The 17,860-nt window shown below is 53.0% G+C and overlaps 6 protein-coding genes across 6 annotated transcripts in view; 2 read left to right on the top strand and 4 right to left on the bottom strand.

Moving 5' to 3' along the window:
* Positions 1–419: 419 nt before the first annotated feature.
* Positions 420–2,593, bottom strand: GCG54_00006236 (uncharacterized protein; the record flags this gene model as incomplete). Its single annotated transcript, XM_045406245.1, has 4 exons — positions 420–1,306; positions 1,357–1,510; positions 1,563–1,873; positions 1,936–2,593. 4 exons carry the CDS (start codon positions 2,591–2,593, stop codon positions 420–422), a joined length of 2,010 nt encoding a protein of 669 aa, XP_045265628.1.
* Positions 2,594–3,550: 957 nt separating this feature from the next.
* GCG54_00006235 (Negative regulator of the PHO system) lies at positions 3,551–4,616 on the top strand (the record flags this gene model as incomplete). The annotated part of the gene is made up of 2 exons (XM_045406244.1): positions 3,551–3,664; positions 3,720–4,616. Coding segments are annotated over 2 exons (1,011 nt in total), but the record flags the coding sequence as incomplete, so codon positions are not given.
* A 359-nt stretch (positions 4,617–4,975) lies between these two features.
* GCG54_00006234 (Lysophosphatidylcholine acyltransferase) lies at positions 4,976–6,252 on the bottom strand (the record flags this gene model as incomplete). Its single annotated transcript, XM_045406243.1, has 3 exons — positions 4,976–5,717; positions 5,778–5,882; positions 5,942–6,252. 3 exons carry the CDS (start codon positions 6,250–6,252, stop codon positions 4,976–4,978), a joined length of 1,158 nt encoding a protein of 385 aa, XP_045265626.1.
* A 758-nt stretch (positions 6,253–7,010) lies between these two features.
* Positions 7,011–8,195, top strand: GCG54_00006233 (uncharacterized protein; the record flags this gene model as incomplete). Its single annotated transcript, XM_045406242.1, has 3 exons — positions 7,011–7,020; positions 7,077–7,609; positions 7,671–8,195. 3 exons carry the CDS (start codon positions 7,011–7,013, stop codon positions 8,193–8,195), a joined length of 1,068 nt encoding a protein of 355 aa, XP_045265625.1.
* Positions 8,196–8,363: 168 nt separating this feature from the next.
* GCG54_00006232 (Peroxisomal adenine nucleotide transporter 1) lies at positions 8,364–10,465 on the bottom strand (the record flags this gene model as incomplete). Its single annotated transcript, XM_045406241.1, has 2 exons — positions 8,364–9,514; positions 10,447–10,465. The coding sequence occupies 2 exons, from the start codon at positions 10,463–10,465 to the stop codon at positions 8,364–8,366; spliced, it is 1,170 nt and encodes a 389-aa protein (XP_045265624.1).
* Positions 10,466–10,483: 18 nt separating this feature from the next.
* Positions 10,484–17,860, bottom strand: part of GCG54_00006231 (SAGA-associated factor 73) — a gene marked incomplete at both ends in the record, with an annotated part of 9,836 nt that continues 2,459 nt past the window's right edge. The window contains 9 exons of the mRNA XM_045406240.1: positions 10,484–10,824; positions 10,889–11,065; positions 11,121–11,642; positions 11,708–11,851; positions 12,245–12,300; positions 12,724–13,526; positions 13,576–13,716; positions 13,790–14,578; positions 14,618–14,711. Coding sequence (XP_045265623.1) covers positions 10,484–10,824; positions 10,889–11,065; positions 11,121–11,642; positions 11,708–11,851; positions 12,245–12,300; positions 12,724–13,526; positions 13,576–13,716; positions 13,790–14,578; positions 14,618–14,711 — 3,067 coding nt within the window. The remainder of the gene's footprint in view (positions 10,825–10,888; positions 11,066–11,120; positions 11,643–11,707; positions 11,852–12,244; positions 12,301–12,723; positions 13,527–13,575; positions 13,717–13,789; positions 14,579–14,617; positions 14,712–17,860) is intronic.

Here is a 17,860-nt window from a genome sequence, read left to right as displayed (position 1 = left end):
GGCGCTAAGGCTGCCGAGTCCCTAAGGTCCACTGGGGAGACTTTATATGCAAACTGAGTACTGCGGCACCCGCGCCTTCACATCAAACCTTAGGCACCTTAGGTACCTAAGTACCTACCTGTACCTCCCGCAGGTTCATACCTTCCATAGGTAGTTACTTACCATAAGCACCTTAGTGAGTAGGTAGGCACCTACCTACCTTAGATTCTACATACCGGTATCATACACCTTTCACGCTCTGGAAGTTAGCTCAGTACTTGCAACTTCGTTATATGGAAAGAATCGTAAAGATCGCTTTTTCATTCACGCATACGCCACATTAATAACAAGGTTGGTGATGAAACATTTTTAACGCGATATGAACAAGGCAACCTCTGCAGGCAGCTAGTTGCTTGTTCGTCTCCAAGAAAGCCTTATCCTCAAATCAGCAGCCATGCCAAACCACCGAGTATGCCGACGCCACCAACCATTTCCAGGGTGCCCTTCCACCGAAAGTCCCTGAGTTGTAGCAGGCCTAGGGGGTCCTGTTCCTTCACCAGCACATCTGACCCAGAACTGTGTCTTCTTTTTCTGAGCAAATGTGGTCGTCCCCGAGTCCGTGCCAGTGCCATTGATGAACCTCTGTCATCTGAAGGCAAGTCTACCTCTCTCCATGTCCCTCTCAGCCACATAGATGCCTGCTCTCGCGATCTTCGTTCTTGCATTAGCCGTTCCCTGACCAGACTGCGCTGTAAATCTGCAGCCCAGTTCGTCAGTTGGAGGCGGCAGAAGCGCTCCTCGTGCTGGCTGTGGTTCGACACGCGGCTCACAGTGAGAGGGGTCGAAAAATTGGTCCTAGAGAGAAGCATTCTTCTCTCTGATGTCGAACCCGTTTGTGCTGCGATGGCGAAAGACGCGTTGCCCGTGGCAGCGTGCCGACAACGCCAACCAAGTAGCTTCTTTGCCGCGTTGTGACGCAAGCATGCGGCCCCGTCGAAGCTGAAGATATAGCTCACAAGGCTGGAAAGGTCCGTCGGTACTAGAGGTTGAACATATTCCGGACTCATTAGGATACTAGCATCCATTAAATCGTCGTCTGTGCCGGTCTTGCTAGAGATTGCGAAGATGTTCAACGTTCCTGCCGCACCCAGACCTTGTGAAGTAAGTGTAAAAAGGTCAAGACCGGCATCGGCTAGCTGGCGGGAAACCCGTTCTTTGCCTTTTGCCATCTCACCCGCTGTTAGCAAATCTGCCTGCGCCAGGAGAGGTATGACGTTTGTGAGCGACTGAAGCTGGCGAATATAGTGCAGGTCGGTCGAACTGAGGCCTATACATGTTCAATCATAGATGCCCGCAAAAGTTGGCTTACAGACTCACCTGAAGAGGAAATCATATAAAGCACGGCATCTACAAGTAGACCACCTCCTCCACTCATGGTCCTTAAGACATTGGAATCATCGAGATCGTCGAGTCGACTTTTGTGTAAGTGTGATTCGACGTAGTGCGAAACTTGCTCAACAGTATCGAACGGCTGAGATGTCAGCATTCGTAAACAGGCTACGATACGAGCTGGGATGGCATACCCGACATGTTTCCTGGTAACCTGGCGTGTCAACAAAGCAGATGTTCCTGTCTAGAACCCTGTCGCCGGCAGTATCAGAACCAGATAGAGAACTGATCGAGGTTGGTTCTCTCCACCACTGGGGATACGGCTTTGTACTGGCGAGTGTTTTAGTAATCTGAAAGGTGCCCTGGGCCATTGGAGGGTCGCAGGGAAGCGTATTCATTGGCAGCAGTCCGCTGGATGCCATGGCGATGGGCACTGTGGGATCAACATGCACAACGTGAGGACATGACTGCGTGATAGCTCTGATCAAAGATGTCTTCCCGAGACCTGAGGTTTGATCACAGTCAGTATCCATTTTCAATCCCTCGGTGGAAGACATGGGCGTGTACCTGATTTGCCCGCCACGAGCAATTTAAGCCTCCCCAAAGATTTTCCAACTTCAGTAAAAGGTCGTCGGCTGGGGACACTGATTGTAGGCATTATGAACTGTTGGGCACCCTCGCCGTTGTACGAGCTCTGAGCTTGACCAGACTCAGAGGCACCGAAGGCGCTCATGACGAAGCTCTCTTGGTATTCGGATAGCGACCCTGCCAGCGAGTTTCGTCGAGAGGAGGAGCTGCTTATGGCGGAACATGGACCGGAGACGCCATAAAGGATGGGTGTCATGGGTTGAGACGATGTCGGCGGCGGAGGTGTCTGTATTCTCGTTGGCGACCTATTGCTTGGGACTGGAGGTCGGTTCTGTACGGCTTCACGAGGTTGCAACGTGGATGTGAGGTTAGGACGGGGAGCAGGCGCAGGGGGCGCTGCACTAGAATCACGGCTCGACGAGGTGCCGGCAGGAAAATGGTTGTGTATTGGATGTTTTCGATCGCGAGCACGAGGATGGTTGTGACAAGGCGATGGTAAGGCTGTTTCCACGGCGGTTTCGTCTGCAATGATGAAGGACATTTGAGGAGCTGAAGACTGCGATGTGAAGCGATCGGTAGCTCCATCACCAGACAAAGCGTGCCCCGAGAAGGTGCTGCTGCCAGGAAGAGGGCGCATTTTGAAGCCGGCTTATCATCAGTCCAAGCTGATAAAGCAGCAGCTGTGTATTTGGAAGAGATGGAGTGTTCGTGGAATCAGAACGGGCGATATTCAGACGCAACCTAGGAGGTTGTCGGGAAGTCTGGCAGCATGGTCGTTGGTGGATGGAATGGATAGTAGATAACGTTCAAGTCGCAAGCTGATAAGAGATTCGGTGGGCCTTCGAAGGGGCGTATGACCACATGCGCACTCCTCGGGCAGGTAGGGAGTGTGGGGTGTTGGGGTGGACCATTGCTGACATAAGCCCGCCTAAGAAGCCCAATCTACAGGTAGCTATCTTACAGTGTGGAGGTAGCACGTGCAAAGCATGTATGGGAGCCGACAGCACCGTGTGAGTAAGACATTCACATTTGGGGGCGCTTTCTACTACGTAGTAGGTTCCATTTACCTTAGGTATGATGTCGGGCAGACTGCCTCCATAGGTGAGCTGATCCAGGCTTTAACCGACCTGCTGCGGCTGCCCGCTTCATTTTACCCCTCCATACCTACCTAGATTAGAGGCTGTATGCTGTAGTCCCGGCAGGTCCCCTCATCGTCACTCGTCCCTCCCTAGGGCCTGACTCACCAGGCGGACACGAAGCCCCCCATCGACAGCCGCCGTATGCAGCAGCTACCTACCCACCTTACCGTCTCGTCCCATCTCAATCACTACTTCTACTTAACGACAAGCCGCTTTCGCATCCATCACCACCACACATTCACGCATTTCTTGCTTCCCCATACAGCCGTACAGACACAGCCTCGTGAGGCTTCACTTTACAAAGAGCAAACGGAACAAACCGCGACTGTCAAGTGCACTCGACTTTTCTGTGTACCAACCCGAGACGCTGATTTCCTGGCTGGTACCGTCAAGAACCACTCGTTTTCTTCTTTTCGCCTGCGCGAGCAGTTCCTTTCGAAGATACCCAACCACAGATCAGCTCGCCCATTTCGTACGAACGCTTTCGATCATCATCGGACATGGACGGCAAGAGACATCCGAGCTCCTTCCAGCAGTTAGAGAAGCTAGGCGAAGGAACCTATGCCACAGTACGTCCGTTTAGCACTCCAAAATTGTCTCCTCCTCCGCTGACACTTGTCATAGGTTTTCAAAGGGCGCAATCGCCAAACGGGAGAGCTCGTTGCTCTCAAGGAGATCCACCTCGACTCGGAGGAAGGTACACCTTCAACAGCAATCCGAGAAATCTCCCTCATGAAGGAGCTTAAGCACGAGAACATTGTCGCACTCCACGATGTCATCCATACCGAGAACAAGCTGATGCTGGTGTTTGAATACATGGACGGCGACCTCAAGAAGTACATGGATACCCACGGCGATAGAGGGGCCCTGAAGCCTCATCAAATCAAGTCATTCATGTACCAGCTCTTAAGGGGCATCGATTTCTGCCACCAGAATAGGGTTCTGCACCGAGATCTCAAGCCGCAGAATCTCCTCATCAACGGCAAAGGGCAGCTAAAACTTGGCGACTTTGGCTTGGCTCGCGCATTTGGCATCCCTGTCAACACTTTCTCCAACGAGGTGGTGACGCTGTGGTATCGAGCACCAGATGTTCTTCTAGGTAGCAGGACATACAACACCAGCATCGACATATGGTCTGCTGGCTGCATCATGGCAGAGATGTACACTGGAAGGCCCTTGTTTCCCGGAACAACAAACGAGGATCAAATCATCCGCATTTTCCGCATAATGGGAACACCGACCGAGCGCACGTGGACCGGCATCACGCAGTTCCCTGAGTATAAGCCGACGTTCCAGATGTATGCCACTCAGGATCTACGCCAAATTCTGCCACAGATTGATCCAACTGGTATCGACTTGCTTCAGAGAATGCTCCAACTGCGCCCCGAACTTCGCATCAGCGCGCATGAGGCGCTCAAACACCCCTGGTTCAACGACATTGTGATGCAGCAACACCAGCAACAAGCCTTGCAGGCGCAAGCCAGAGCTTATCCGGGCCAGGCTTCGTACGACGCGTACTGATAGCGATGGGTAAAGTTGACTCGTTGGTTACGATTTTCGAGGCGTACGGTCTTTGGTTCCAAGGGAGAGTTTCTGAAACTTCGTTTTGGCATTTCTGGCATAGTCGGATACAGCGGGAGGCATCTCGGGGCCTTTGGTCTTCATTTTCCATTGCCTGTTGCAAGACTCTTGTGAAGCAGGTCACAAGTCTGAGGGCACATAAAATTATCGTAACAAGCGCATTCAAGCAATACAGGTCGACCAGTGGACTCCTTTATTCTATTGCTTGTTCTTATTTTATTTTCAATAAGAACCCACGGGGCTGAATTACGTATGCCGCTAGTTCCTTGATATTCATGTTTTCTAGGAAGCGCAACCACCTATTCCTTACGGACCAAACTGTCATCGACGGGACTTTGGAAATGCTTTGTCTTGGGCTCTCTTTCCCAAGTTTTTGCGAGCGCGTACGAATGGTCATCATCCGAGTAGCCAGCCTTGAGCCTCAGGTTCTGAACCATTGCCCTGACAGTTTTGGCGACCTCTATGCGTAGTTGAATAGCCTCGGGGTGATCTTTGAGTACTTCAGGTACCTCGCCAGCGTTCAATGACCTGCCTAAAACCTCCTCTTGCTTTCGTACCATACGCTTCCATTTTGAGCGTGATTCCCTGAAGACTTCATCGACATCGACGGCGCTGCCGTAAATGACTCGAATCTTAGCACCGATGCGCGGCAAAAACCGTGGCCATTCTCTGTCCTCTGGCATGATGTTTTTGAATCCATCGATGAAGATGGGTACCAGCTGAGGGGCAGGGTCGGACTCGAGGATCAACCGTGACACTCCCCATTTGAAGTATCTCAGGGCATTCTGAGGATGCTGATGTACACATCCCTCCGGAAAGACATGAACCCACGCGTTATGATTAACGCCGTAAAATGCGGGCGACTGGAAGTTCTCGTTGGCACCAGCCTTGAAGGTGGCGCCACGAGTGTACACAGAGCCCGGACCGGAGAGTATGCGGATAGCCTGGGTCATGGTTGGCTGGAATAGCCCTCCGTGGGGAGAATGCAGCATTCGGTAAGTCGGTAGGACTTGACCAAGAGTGAAGAAGGTCGTAAAGAAACTGGAGCATGAGTGAGTTCTATATTACCAAGACTCGTGGTCGAGAGGGGTTGTTATAGACCTATTCTTGAAGCAGATGTCGTGAGCTCCCAAGCTCCAACGACTGTTTTCGGGGATCATATTGTACCTGAGTGGCAAGACTCCCCATATCAGGGGGTCGTCCAGACTGCGGTTCCGAGATGCATCAGCTTGACGCATTCGCTACGAAAACCACACAAGTCAAACCCACACGCTGATATGATTGGAGACTGCGTGAGGTAACCCATTATCAGCGGATCGCGTTCTTGACCAAGAGGGGGGTTGCGGACGAGTGTGGTTGATAGAAAAGCATAAATACCGGTGATCAGACCACGATCGAGATGGCCAGCACGACGCTTGTCCAAGAGGCCCAGAAACTCGGCTTGACCCTCCGTCTGGACATCGTTGAGGGCGTACAAAAAGACTCGAGAAATTGCTCCTGTCAGGGTCATGACAGCTGCTGATGCCATGCGCCATGGCAAGCTGGGCCGATCTGGCACAGCCTCGGTGGCCGCCATATCTGTTTCGCAGACAACAATCTGCCGGACGGCGCCGCTTTCAAATTGATGGAATAAAGCCTCGTAGGAGAAAAATTGGAAACTTAGGGGTACGGAGTGCTTTTGCCTGCACTGCTCACCTTGCACCTTTCAGGAATGTCTGCAGAAGAGGCAACACGCGTGGCGTACCGGGTGACCAATGCCTAAAGTGTCATGCACCAAATCCCCCACCACGGACTAAACTGGGACAATGCAACCGGGAGCGACCTGAATCTCATTCAGTCTCGTCGCAGCGAGGCGAAGCAACTAAGGGCCAATGGTACCCGAACGATCCTTGATGAAAGAGAGCGAGGGAATGACAGGCAAAATGGGCGTGAAAAACCTGGGGCTCAACAAACGGTGGATCGCTCTGATGCATTCGCCCCGTTATTAGAAATATCAAGCCTCATCAATGCATTATGATTTTATCCCGTCGTTCTATGGAGACCTACCCCTGTCTGCTTTGAATGCCCACTGTCGCGACACGGCTTTTTACCTTAATTACTATCCTACGGATACTGCGCCAGCAACTTCTTGAGTGGGCACTAGGTAGCCAGGCACCTGGTTGAGCTTCTCGTTCCTTCAGCTTTAGCTTCTCGGAGCTTACTTCCACCTTTTGCCACATCACTTGTGCATACCTCAAGTTACCCCAGGAGAAATTGCAACGTAGGCATTCCCGTCCTCTCGAAAACCAAACAATTCGGGGGAAAGGCATTAAGAAACGGAGTTCGACGGTGAATATGGCTCACAGTAGGCGCAAACCCATGACCAAAATATATGCCCTACCCGATACTGACATTTGCCAGGCAAGAGAAACACTTCGCGCAGTGTTTTCACCTCGCACGAACGTGACCTCGCCAAGGCTGCATGGACCTCTACCTCTGCCCGACTTAACAGAGACTCGTTCCTTCCCTTTGGCTCTTGTTACCTCTGCCTCGAGATCGCCAGGGACCCGGTTTCATGCAGCCATGGCGATGTCTTTTGCAGAGAGTGCGCTGTTGCGAACCTTTTAGCCCAAAAGAAGGAGATCAAACGCCTAGAGCGTGCGCGAGAGAAGGCCGAGCAGGAGATCCACGAGGCTCTTGCTCGTAAAGACGCAGAAGCTCAGGAACGTGCCATCAAGGAGTTTGAGATGCTACAAGCAGGTTTGAACCCTGCGTTATCTTCAAGAACAGCGGCGCCATTGTCTTCATCTTTGACATATGAAAACGAGGCCGATTCTGGGTCTATCACGGCAAAGGTTGGCTCGAAAAGGAAGTTTGTCTTGGATCAAGAAGAGCTGGAGAGAATAGCAGAGGATGATCGCACCAAAGCCAAGAAGTCAATTGAGTACGAAAAGGTCAAAATCTTGCCACAGACCAAAATTTTCTTGTGCTGTTTTTTTTTTAACTTTCTCTTAGGCCTCCAAGGAGTCTCTGCCGTCTTTCTGGACCCCTTCCCAAACTCCCGATGCCGAAGCAGCCCGAAAAGCAGCAATCGTCATTAAAAAAGCCAAAATTAATCCCGTCTGCCCTGCATCGCCCGATGACTCTCAACATCACTACTCTCTCAAGAGCCTCATACAGCTGAACTTCAAAGAAGAAGCCGACACAGGTGCGGATGGAACGAGACGTATCTGCCCCTCCTGTCTCAAGACTCTTGGCAACGCTTCGCGACCACAGCTTGCGGAGAGTTGTGGCCATGTAATATGTCGAGGCTGTGCGACCAAATTCATGACCCCGGCCAAAGGCAACAATGCTGCGGAGCAGGAGCATGCCTGCTATGTCTGTGACGCAAGACTCGCGTCCAAAGGCTCAAAGAGCAAGCCAAGACAATCAAAGCAAGAATTTCCTGGGCTCATTGAACTCAGGTCTGAGGGGACCGGCTTCTCTGCGCGCGGGGCGAACATGGTAGAGAAGACGGCTGTCGCCGCCTTTCAATGCTAGAGAGTAATGACGGCATGCAGACTTGAAGCTGATGACAGTATCGACTTGATGCAAGCAGGGCACGATGTATCATAAGAAGCCAGCCGTATCGGATCAAGAGCAACCCCGATTCTATTGTCATGTGGCTATAGCCTTGGCGATGGTCCTGGACGGGGGCGGAGTGGCCGCTTAAACCAGCCTGAGGACCATCTGCCGAAGACGCTGCATTTGTGACCTCGCAGCAGGCGACTTACTTCGCAACAAGATCACTATGAAAATGCCCAAACGGAGGACCAGCTTGTGAATGATGCCCTTGGATACCATGGTTAGCCCATGGCTAAAAAAGCTCTTCAGCACTTCGCCCTGGAGACCCGCGTGCAAGGCGGTGATGCCCTCGGCTCTAGCGATAGACATGACGAGAGCGAGAACGCTGTATTCGGCCATCCTCTCAAGCTTGCTTCGCCTATTTTCATTCGATCCACAGGAAGCGGGACTTTGCGGGTCTTTCTCGAAACAGCTCCCCACGCTATCAGTGCTTCTCCGGGGCGAAGGACTCCCGGAGCATCGTATTTGTAACCTTGTCTTGGCGGTCTGTAGTGGATAGCTGATCGTGGTAGCAATGGCTTTGCTAGCGGCAGCAACGAGAAACGTCGTTTGGGTATTATATGAAGCCTCGTCGGAATCGGGCTGAAGGGTCTTGGCCAACTTGTCATTCAGGAAAAAAGTTATGCTTGGGTTGATGGTAAGGAGAAGTGATGCGGAATACCCAGCCCAGAGCCCTCGAATACCATTCTCGGCGCGAATCGCTGCCATGATTCTCCATATAGATAAAGTATGCTCGTCGTCTTGATCTTCCATCATGGCCGAAGTCTGTTTTCTCGTCACGACGTTGGCAATGGGTGTTGTACAGGCTCTCGCGCAGGCGCCCGCCAGCGCACCGACGAATAGCTGCTCGATAGCCGGCAGCTTGCTTCCGCGGGCGCGACGGCGGGTGTCTTTGAAGTATGCGTAAAAGAGGAAGAACAAGAAGGAGTCGGTGACCGACTTGAAGATATCCTGTGCAAGCCCCGTGTAAAGCGCCGAGACGCCTTCCTGCGTCACGACCGTCTTGAGTGCATCGAGGACACCGCGGTACTGCTCCTTCTTGGATATGGAGTCTTCTCGCCTCAGCTGGCGCTGCACTTTAAGGCGCGTCGTAACGAGATCAAGAGGGTATACGGCCGCTGTGGAGAAGGCTGTTCCTGTAGCACCGGCGAGGGCATGGCCGAAGGCCTCGAGAACGCCTGCGGGCATGGTGATGCGTGGGACAGCAGAAGGCGGGATCTGCAAGACGACGAGTACTTCAGCATGTGAGAAGATGAGTCTATCTTGACGTCGCGGATCAGAGTATAGGCTCGGTGAACCCTGCACAAGCAATCGCGCGTTCGTGGTTCAGCTTGTTGCAAAGATGCTATGCCGCGTCGTCCTTCTGAATCATTTCCTAAAAAGAAGCTAATGCGTGGAAACTGGCGGTGGAAGCCATATACTAGCAGATTGTTTTCGTATCTACCCTCAACAAATCGAGTTGAAGTTGGAAGAGGAGCACGCATTGCCGAGGTCTCGTCGCGCTGCGCTGAAGTGGCTGGTTGACCTTATTAGCGCTAATCCGGGGTGGCTTAACGACGTCATTAGCGCGGTCGCTGTTGACGGCACTCACATGTGTGTAATCCTGTACCGCCTGAAGTTGGAAAGAGGCCCCACCTTGCCATGTGATCCATCACTCATAGATGTTTTCTCCCACCTTTGCTACAAAAGCGTGAAGTCTTCGTGTAAAACAAACTGCTACTCAGTGAGACTCAATGAGGGCAAGTGGTTTCAAGACGAACATGTAGGCGATGAGCAAATGCATAAGAATGTTCTTCGGGTCACCACGAGTAAATTTTCAAGATACTCTTTGGTTGAGTTCTTCGAGGTGGACCAGGTCATGCGTGCCCATCTACACCGCAGCTCCGATACTCAGTATCCACGCTCAATGCCTGGTGTCAAGCTAGAGCCAGACGTCCGACGACCAAAACGCCACTGCCAAACATCCCAAAGTTCCAGTCCTAGACAATTGGTATACCGCGAAACCCAGACGCCTCCCTTCCCTTTTATGAAATGCACGAGTTCCTGAGCCTCCCAAGCCGCGAAGCCAGTAACGCATCTGCAAGACGCCGAATGATCCGACATTGTCACCCCAAACCGGGGCGCCCGTTTACCTGGTTTCAAGCCCTGCTTGTTACCGACTGCCTACGCTGTGGCTGCCCCTGCATGCTGAAACTTGACGATCTTCAAGAAGCGCCAAAATTGGCGACAGAAGTATCCGGCTCTCCTGGTGCGTCTTCTCCATCAACTAACCCTGGGTGGCCATCAGGCAGTTTTTGGGCACCTAAACCTACAACCTTGAAAATATTGGTTCGGCCACCGTTTGTTGCCATTTGCAGCTGCTCGTGAAGACGTGCAAGCTGATAATGTCTCTTGATTGGGTTTAACACTGGTTGCGGCACTACGGGCTGCGGGTTCCAATGCGCCAGCGCGCTCATGACGGCTGCTGTTTCCTCGTCGGAGTCCACAGGTCCCGCATTGGCTTCGTCCTCATCCTCAAGCGGCGCGTTGGCATCGAGCGCAGCCTCTACAGGTTAGGTGAAAAGTAAGCAAATCGTCAGTTATATGTAGGACCCGTTGGGTAGACTTACTCTGTTGCTTTGCCTGGTTCTTCTTCTGATATGCAGCAAGTAGCATGTCGTATGGTAAAGATCGTCCCGCCACTGCACGTTTCGCGCCCATGCTGTGGCTCTTACAGGTCAGTGATCTCGCGCATGGCTGACCATTCGGCAGCAGAACACCACACTGCCGCTCAACATCAACAGGTCCTTTAACATGTAAGTATGCCTGCCTCCATGTGACTGATATGTGGGCAATTCATACCTTTCGGCTTGGGGGCTTTGGGTTTCGGTTCCTCTTTTTTCTTTTTCTGTTTTGGCCCCTTATCCGCATCGCCATCCGCTTTGCGCTTTTTCCCTTTACCCGCTTCTCCATCTGTCTTTTTGCCTGCGGCCTTCTTGGCGGTCTTGTTTCCGGTTGCCTTTTTTTCGGCGCCATCGTCATCACCATCGCTGTCGTCTTCACCTTTGCCGTCACCATCCTCGTCAGCCTTTCTAGCTTCTTCCTCTCTCGCAGCCTCTTTGGCTCGCTCGCGAGCTTCTCTCGCCTCCTTCTTCCTCTGAGCCTTCTCTTTCTTCAACCTTAGACATTGCGCAATGTGTGCCTTTGCGGCTGTCTTGAGAATGCTCTTCTTGCAGTGTTTGCATTGTTGCAGATCAGGGCTGTCCTCGAGGGGTCGACCGGTCGCAAACGCTTCACGCGCGTTATCGTCAAGGGGGTTGACTACCGGGCCTGGCGAGGCTACGGAGATTGATGCTGATTCGGAATTCTTGGACTTTTTGTCATCTAGAAGTCATCTCCATGAGCTTGGCTGCCTAACAGGTTTTATGGTGGCGATAAGTTTATCTTACCGTCGATGACGCTCCCTTCCCTCCAATTTCCGGGTTTGCTGTACTTCGGCGCGGGCTTCTTCAGCTTGATAGGTCCGTTGGATTGGTTCTTGGTGTCCTTTTTGGAGGCAACCTTGATCGTTTGCTCATCATCTGGATACGAGGCTTGGATTAGTACGTCTTCGCACTACGGGCGTAACACATAAGGCTCTTTACTCTTTTTCGATTCGGATACGGTCGCCATGATCACTGCTTCTCTGATGCAGGAGGAATACTATATTAGTCTGCTATGGGCGATGGAGTAGCTTCGCCGATGGAGGTGGCGATGCGATGCGATGCGACGGGCTGGATTGAGCGGCCTCGATGACGCGCGAGGGTGTTTTCGGAGTCCGGCGATGATAAACTCGGCCAGAAGCATCACTTCATGGCAGCCAGTGTGCGCCAGAACACCAAGGTTTCATTGAATGCGCCGGTGTCGTTCGCTAAGATGATGATGGATTGCGCAAAGGTGTGGATGATGGCAGCAGTCGGATGTCGTCGATTGATGCCTTGGCTCACCCTGGTGGACGGTGGGCAGGGTCACGCGTTGCGGCTGCAGGTCTCCGCAGTGGAAGCTCCCATAGGTTGTCGGACTCGAGTATCCGTGCCAATATCATCGGACAAATGCCGTTCGCACTGTCTCGATATCAAAAGTCACGTCGCCTACCTAATTGCTCGGACCGTCGGGAACGAGATGACATAACAGTACCCAAAATGGAATGGTCTTTGACCAAGATATAGCAAATTTCCCGTACCATTCATCTGTTGATTCATTCGAGTTCGATTCATATGACCTATCCGTGTTTTGCCAGTAAAAAGAGCCTTTTCTCGAATGCTCCAACACATCCCAATGTCTGATGCTCCCAAAATGATGGTATCACCTAGCCTCAAGTCCGAATCCCAATGCAGCACAGATATTCCCTTCAGCCCTCGAAATTTCGCAGATCATGAAAATATACCCTGTACGCCAATCGTTAAACCGTCTTTGTACTCATCACCAGTCATCTGCCAGAATGCCTGCTGCCCCGGTCCTGTGCACCGTGTCTTCGTGGGCTCGCATGGCCTCCATCATCGATCGTGCATGCAACATGCCCATATCACTCCATATAGTCTGAATGACAGCCAGCGACCATTCCCAATATTCTTTTGGGACCCCAGGAGCGCAGCCTGCTACTTTCAGGTGAAACAGTAGAGCCGGCAGTCCTGCTGATCCAGCCCCCCCTCCTCCCGGACTCTCCACGGTTACCTGCGCCGTCTCGTCTAAAACGGGGTGTCGCCAATGTGTTGGAGCGCTCACTAAGGTGTCCTTTGCAAGCTTTTGTATGAGCTCCAGGAGTTTGTCGCGCGTAGCTGCTGACAGTAAGGACAAACTTGATACAGGATTCTGATTTGCCAAGTCGAGTAGGGTCTGGTTGACCAGTATTCGGGCCCATCGGTAGTAGTTCCATATGCGAGCAGTCCAGACATCATGGTACTTGTGGTACTCACCCTGGAAGACTGCCTTCGGTGGCAAATGGGTCGCGTGGACGACACGATATTCCCATTCCCCCTTTAGCCCTGCCTCCCAAGCCGAAAGGTCAGCGTCCAGTTCCAGGAGTTGCTGGATGACATTGGCCGTCTTGGGTTTGCCGTCGCTAACAACGTGATTGTTGATGAAAGAAGATATTTCTACGAAGCGGGCGATCAGGACTGCTAGATCGGTCGAAGGAAGATCAAAAGGCATCTGTAGTTGCGATCCGTAAGAAACCCAGTCGTAGAAGTCCGGAGGCATCGGCAAGCCCGCTACGTGAAGAGGAATAAACTATGAAATTAGTATACGTCAAGCGTAGAGTGTGGGATGAATGAATTACCATCGAGTAACACAACTGCAGCAGGGCTCTAAATCCACCGAAGGGCACGCTAGGCATCGGGCACCAACTCCTCATCAATGCAGCACCACCCATTACATGGGCATGAACAGTGCCTGTTGAATGGTGGGTTCCTTTGACGACCTTTTGAACTGTCAGCACTTGCGGTTCCTCAAGCATTGTCTCGCGGATGCTCTTCAGATCACTAGCAACCTACCTCGAACATCGCTAATGCCACGACGGCCCTCATGGTTACGTCAATACTTGGTGTGTGCGGCGGACGTATCAGCTTTCCTGTCTGACGTAGCGCAGACCCATACTTCTCGCGTGCCATCGACATCATCTCAATGTTTCCCGTCAGATTGTGCAGCCCGGCAAGCCCCACGGCACACATGACATCTTGCAACGCCGGGTGCCATACCCAAGGTTCCGAGGCAAGATCTGAGGCCGATTTGACTTCATCTGGATGTCCAACGAGGTATCGATTGACGTAAAATTGCAGGCCTTGTTCCTCCAGGGTAGGACCAACGCGAATAGTCAAAGGACTCGTCTCCCGGACTGGTTCTTGTTTGACAATCGGTAACACCATCGGAGACACCGAGCCCGGAGAGCGGTGGCTCGAAGATGGGGAGACGGAGGCGGAGACTGGTGAGGCTGAAGCCTTTCCTGACCGTGATGCACTTCCGCCGCTAGTCGGTGTGCTCTTTCGGCTGTATGCTGGAGACGACGATGGCGGAGTCGGAGCAGTCGACGTGGACAATACGGCAGATCCGTTCTCGTTTTCGGAGCCCTCGGGAACACCCCATTGCGCGTGAGCTTTCTTGATCACCTTTTTTGACTCGTCTCTAAACATGAGAGACAGCTGATCTCGGTAGCCAGGGCATTTCTTGCCCACACGAATACACTGTGAGCATTCGGGCTTCACTTTATCGCACTGAAAAGGGTTCTTGTCAGCCACGATGCAGATTGCACCTGCCTGTATGAAGCGCTTATCTATTCTCAACGTCTAAAAGAGGGGGCGGCAGTAGGCTTTGAGATGGCGAACGTGCCGAGGGTGGAACGGGGTCACGCGACTGACCTTGATACGGCGAGTCCGACAGTTTTGGCAACCTTGAGAAGCCTTGCCGCAGTATACCATTCTTGCGGCGGAGAGGCTTTGCAGGCCAAGGACGTCAATATCAGTTCCTAGAGAGTCTGCTGCTGATGGCGGCGTTGATGGTGATTCGGTACGAACTGGAGCGGGCTAGGACAACTGGCCCATCACGAGCGGGGAGAAAGGCAGCACTATGCCACCCTGATGTCGAGCAATAGACCCCGCGACGATGGCAATGTGGGCGGGAACGAGAGACGGTGGCAACGAGGCCGGCGGATGAGTGTCTCGATCGAGTCCAGCGGTCGAGTTGCGTGTGACGAAGTCGAGGTGAGAAGTGACGAGAGGTGGGAGAAAAAGAAGGATCCGCAGCAGTTCCCTTTTAGGAACGCAGAGAATGACACACAAGGCAAGGTTAAGGTAGAAATTTAGTCGGCGGAAGACAAGGCAAGGCAAGGCAAGGCAAGGTAAGGTACGGTTCGGTACGAACAGTGTTGTCATTAGCTATTGGGTGGTGCGGAGAGGATTGTCAGCCAAGTCCAGGTTTAGGAGCTGTCCCAGAGTTCCAAGCCGCACTGCACTCTGCGCGGGGCTCCAATCCCAAATCCCAAGTTCTAAAAAGCAAAGGGACGGGCGCACGAGAGGGGACCAGCAGGATGGGCATGAAGGGGGGGTGGGTGCGGGCGTGGAGGCTCCCGTCGCGGATCCAAATGACACTAGACACTAGGACCGGGGAGGAGGGGAGGGGGAACAAAGCAGCTGAGTCGTCAAGGGCTGCAAGACACGGGCGGGAGATGTCAAGACTCGACGGAAAGGAAAGACTCTGGGGTTTGAATATGTTCTCTCTGAGTGAAAGGCAGCAGGGCAGTGCTGTGCAAGACAGGATGATTGCTAGTTAGGCACAGGTTGGCTACCTGAGGTAGTTCTTGGTGTGAAGGAATGCAGCTCCTGAGGAGGCGTCTTTGAGGAGGCATGTGCCCCGGCCAGTTGAAGTTGGCGATGCAGACGTCAGAGAATTGCCCCCAAGAGCCGTTGATACTCGAGGCACCCGACGGTGAAGGTACAACTCGCCAACTAGGGGGACGCCCGGCTGTTGGGTAGGTAGCGGTATGAGGTAGTGTTTAACGTCCTAGGTAGGTCCAGTGTCAGTCAGTGTGTGTGTGTGTGTGTGTGTGTGTGTGTGTGTGTGTGACTGCAGCTCGGACTTGGGGAAAGCTCCGGCATTGAGTGTTGAGCAAGGGCCTAGGGTGCTAGGTAAGGTACCTCACCTCCCAGCGGGATCCGTCAATGAACTCCGCCTCAGGCAAGGAGGGCAAGCACGCTTAGGTAAGGTTGACCGAGCCCTACCTACCAGAGAGTTTCATGTCCCCCGAAGTCAGAGGTGGTTGACGTATTTACATCAACGTGTGCAGAAACTCTGGCCCACGCCAGTCACTGCACTTGTATCTGTGACGGCGTACTTTACGGCGTATATCTTCAATTGGGACTCGGAGGCTGACAGGGCATGCGTGGAAGACATCAAGCCCACCGCCGTACCCACGCACTACAGGAGCACCTTCCGCCTCTCTGTCATTGGGTACCTCCGTCTCCGCGCGGCCTCGGACCCGGGCTCCTAGTCCGCCATGAAGACACATGCTTGCGTGCCAAACATGCTCAACGTGGGCACGATCCAACCTTGAACCATCCATATCCCAGTCCTGACTTGGTCCCCTCTATCCACAGAGCCCGGAGCGTACGTACCAACCAAGCACTAAGTCCCGCTACACTAGTGTAATAAGACCCGCGGACGTATACTTACACTACATAGAGTCATAGACAGACAGGACAAACAGTAGACACCGACACATCCACAGCCCTTTTTCCATTCACAAGGGCCAAGCACGCGGCGTTGCAAGCAGGCAATGGCCTGCAAGACCACGGCAAGTTTCTAGCGCCGTGCCTGACGGGCACCCAATCACGTCCACGACGATCTGCTGCACTACAAATGAAACTGTGGCAGATGGCAGCTCAAAGTGGCTGGACATGTCGCACCCTTCGTAAGAACCTCTCCCTGAAGACTCTCGAGTAAAGACGAGACATCGGCCCTGATTCCCATCCTGCCGCATTTATGAATCCACGATCCCATCTACGAACCGTAACTAATCCCCGACTGCTGCCCGGGCAGCCTCCTTAACGTGCACCGGCTATACAGCCCAGGTACGGCAAGTCGATAAGCACAGCGACATCGCATCGCATCGCACCGCACCGTGGCCAGAGTGGAGGTGGTCCTGCTACGGCACGGATACTTACTGCGTACGAATAGTGCATGCTGAGTTGAGAGTCGAGGAGACTGATGAGAGGTATGTCGATCGGGCTGCCTGCAGAGTGCATCATGCAGATGCAAGCATGCACGCACAATACGGACAAGGCACAGGAAGTACATACATACATACACACTACACCGTCCTTCCAGTGGTGTGGTGGCATGTCCAAATACGCAGGACCTTGGGAATAGCCAGAACGTGAAATGTCACAGTACACTATGCTCTTCTCCCCTGTTCTGAGCCCTGACTGCATCGTTGGATGGCATCGCTGGGTCTGTGGGCCTCGATACTGGGGAGAGGGGCTCTTGTTCCAGGCACCGGGACACTGTCCGTTGCTCCGAAGCAAACGAAACGAACCACCCTGCCATCCCGATCCTGGCCAACGGTTATCGTACCCTGCCTCATTAATATGTACTGCGTAGTCCACACTCCACAGGCCCGTATGTGTTGCCAAGTGGGTTAATTAGCTGCCCATGTCTTGTCATGACTGCTGACCTTTACAACTTTGACTGACTCTGGCTCAACCCACCCTCATCAACGGAAAGGCACGGAAAGGCACGGGAACAACATGGGTAATGGAGCTTGCTGTAATTTACCACTATTTCATTTTTTCCTTCCCCCTTCTGTTGTAACCCCTTTCATTACCGACCTACGATATTGTCTCTATCAACTGCCCGAACCCCAATTGACCACCAGGCCTCCGGTGCAACTCAAATTCTCTATTTCATCCCATCTGCATAGCCAGCTAGCTAGGTATTGTAGCACTTATATCCGATGTCCGGAGCCGACGTGGCGAGCAGCCGCCGCTCAGAGGTGACAACTCAACAAACCCTATCCCCCCCCCCCCCCCCCCCCCCCCCCCCCCCCCCGCCGGGGGGGGGGGGGGGGGGGGGGG

The sequence above is a fragment of the Colletotrichum gloeosporioides genome, assembly GCF_011800055.1.
Source record: "Colletotrichum gloeosporioides strain Lc1 chromosome Unknown consensus_36, whole genome shotgun sequence".
NCBI classification, from domain to species: domain Eukaryota; kingdom Fungi; phylum Ascomycota; class Sordariomycetes; order Glomerellales; family Glomerellaceae; genus Colletotrichum; species Colletotrichum gloeosporioides.
This window is presented reverse-complemented; position numbering and strand designations above follow the sequence as displayed.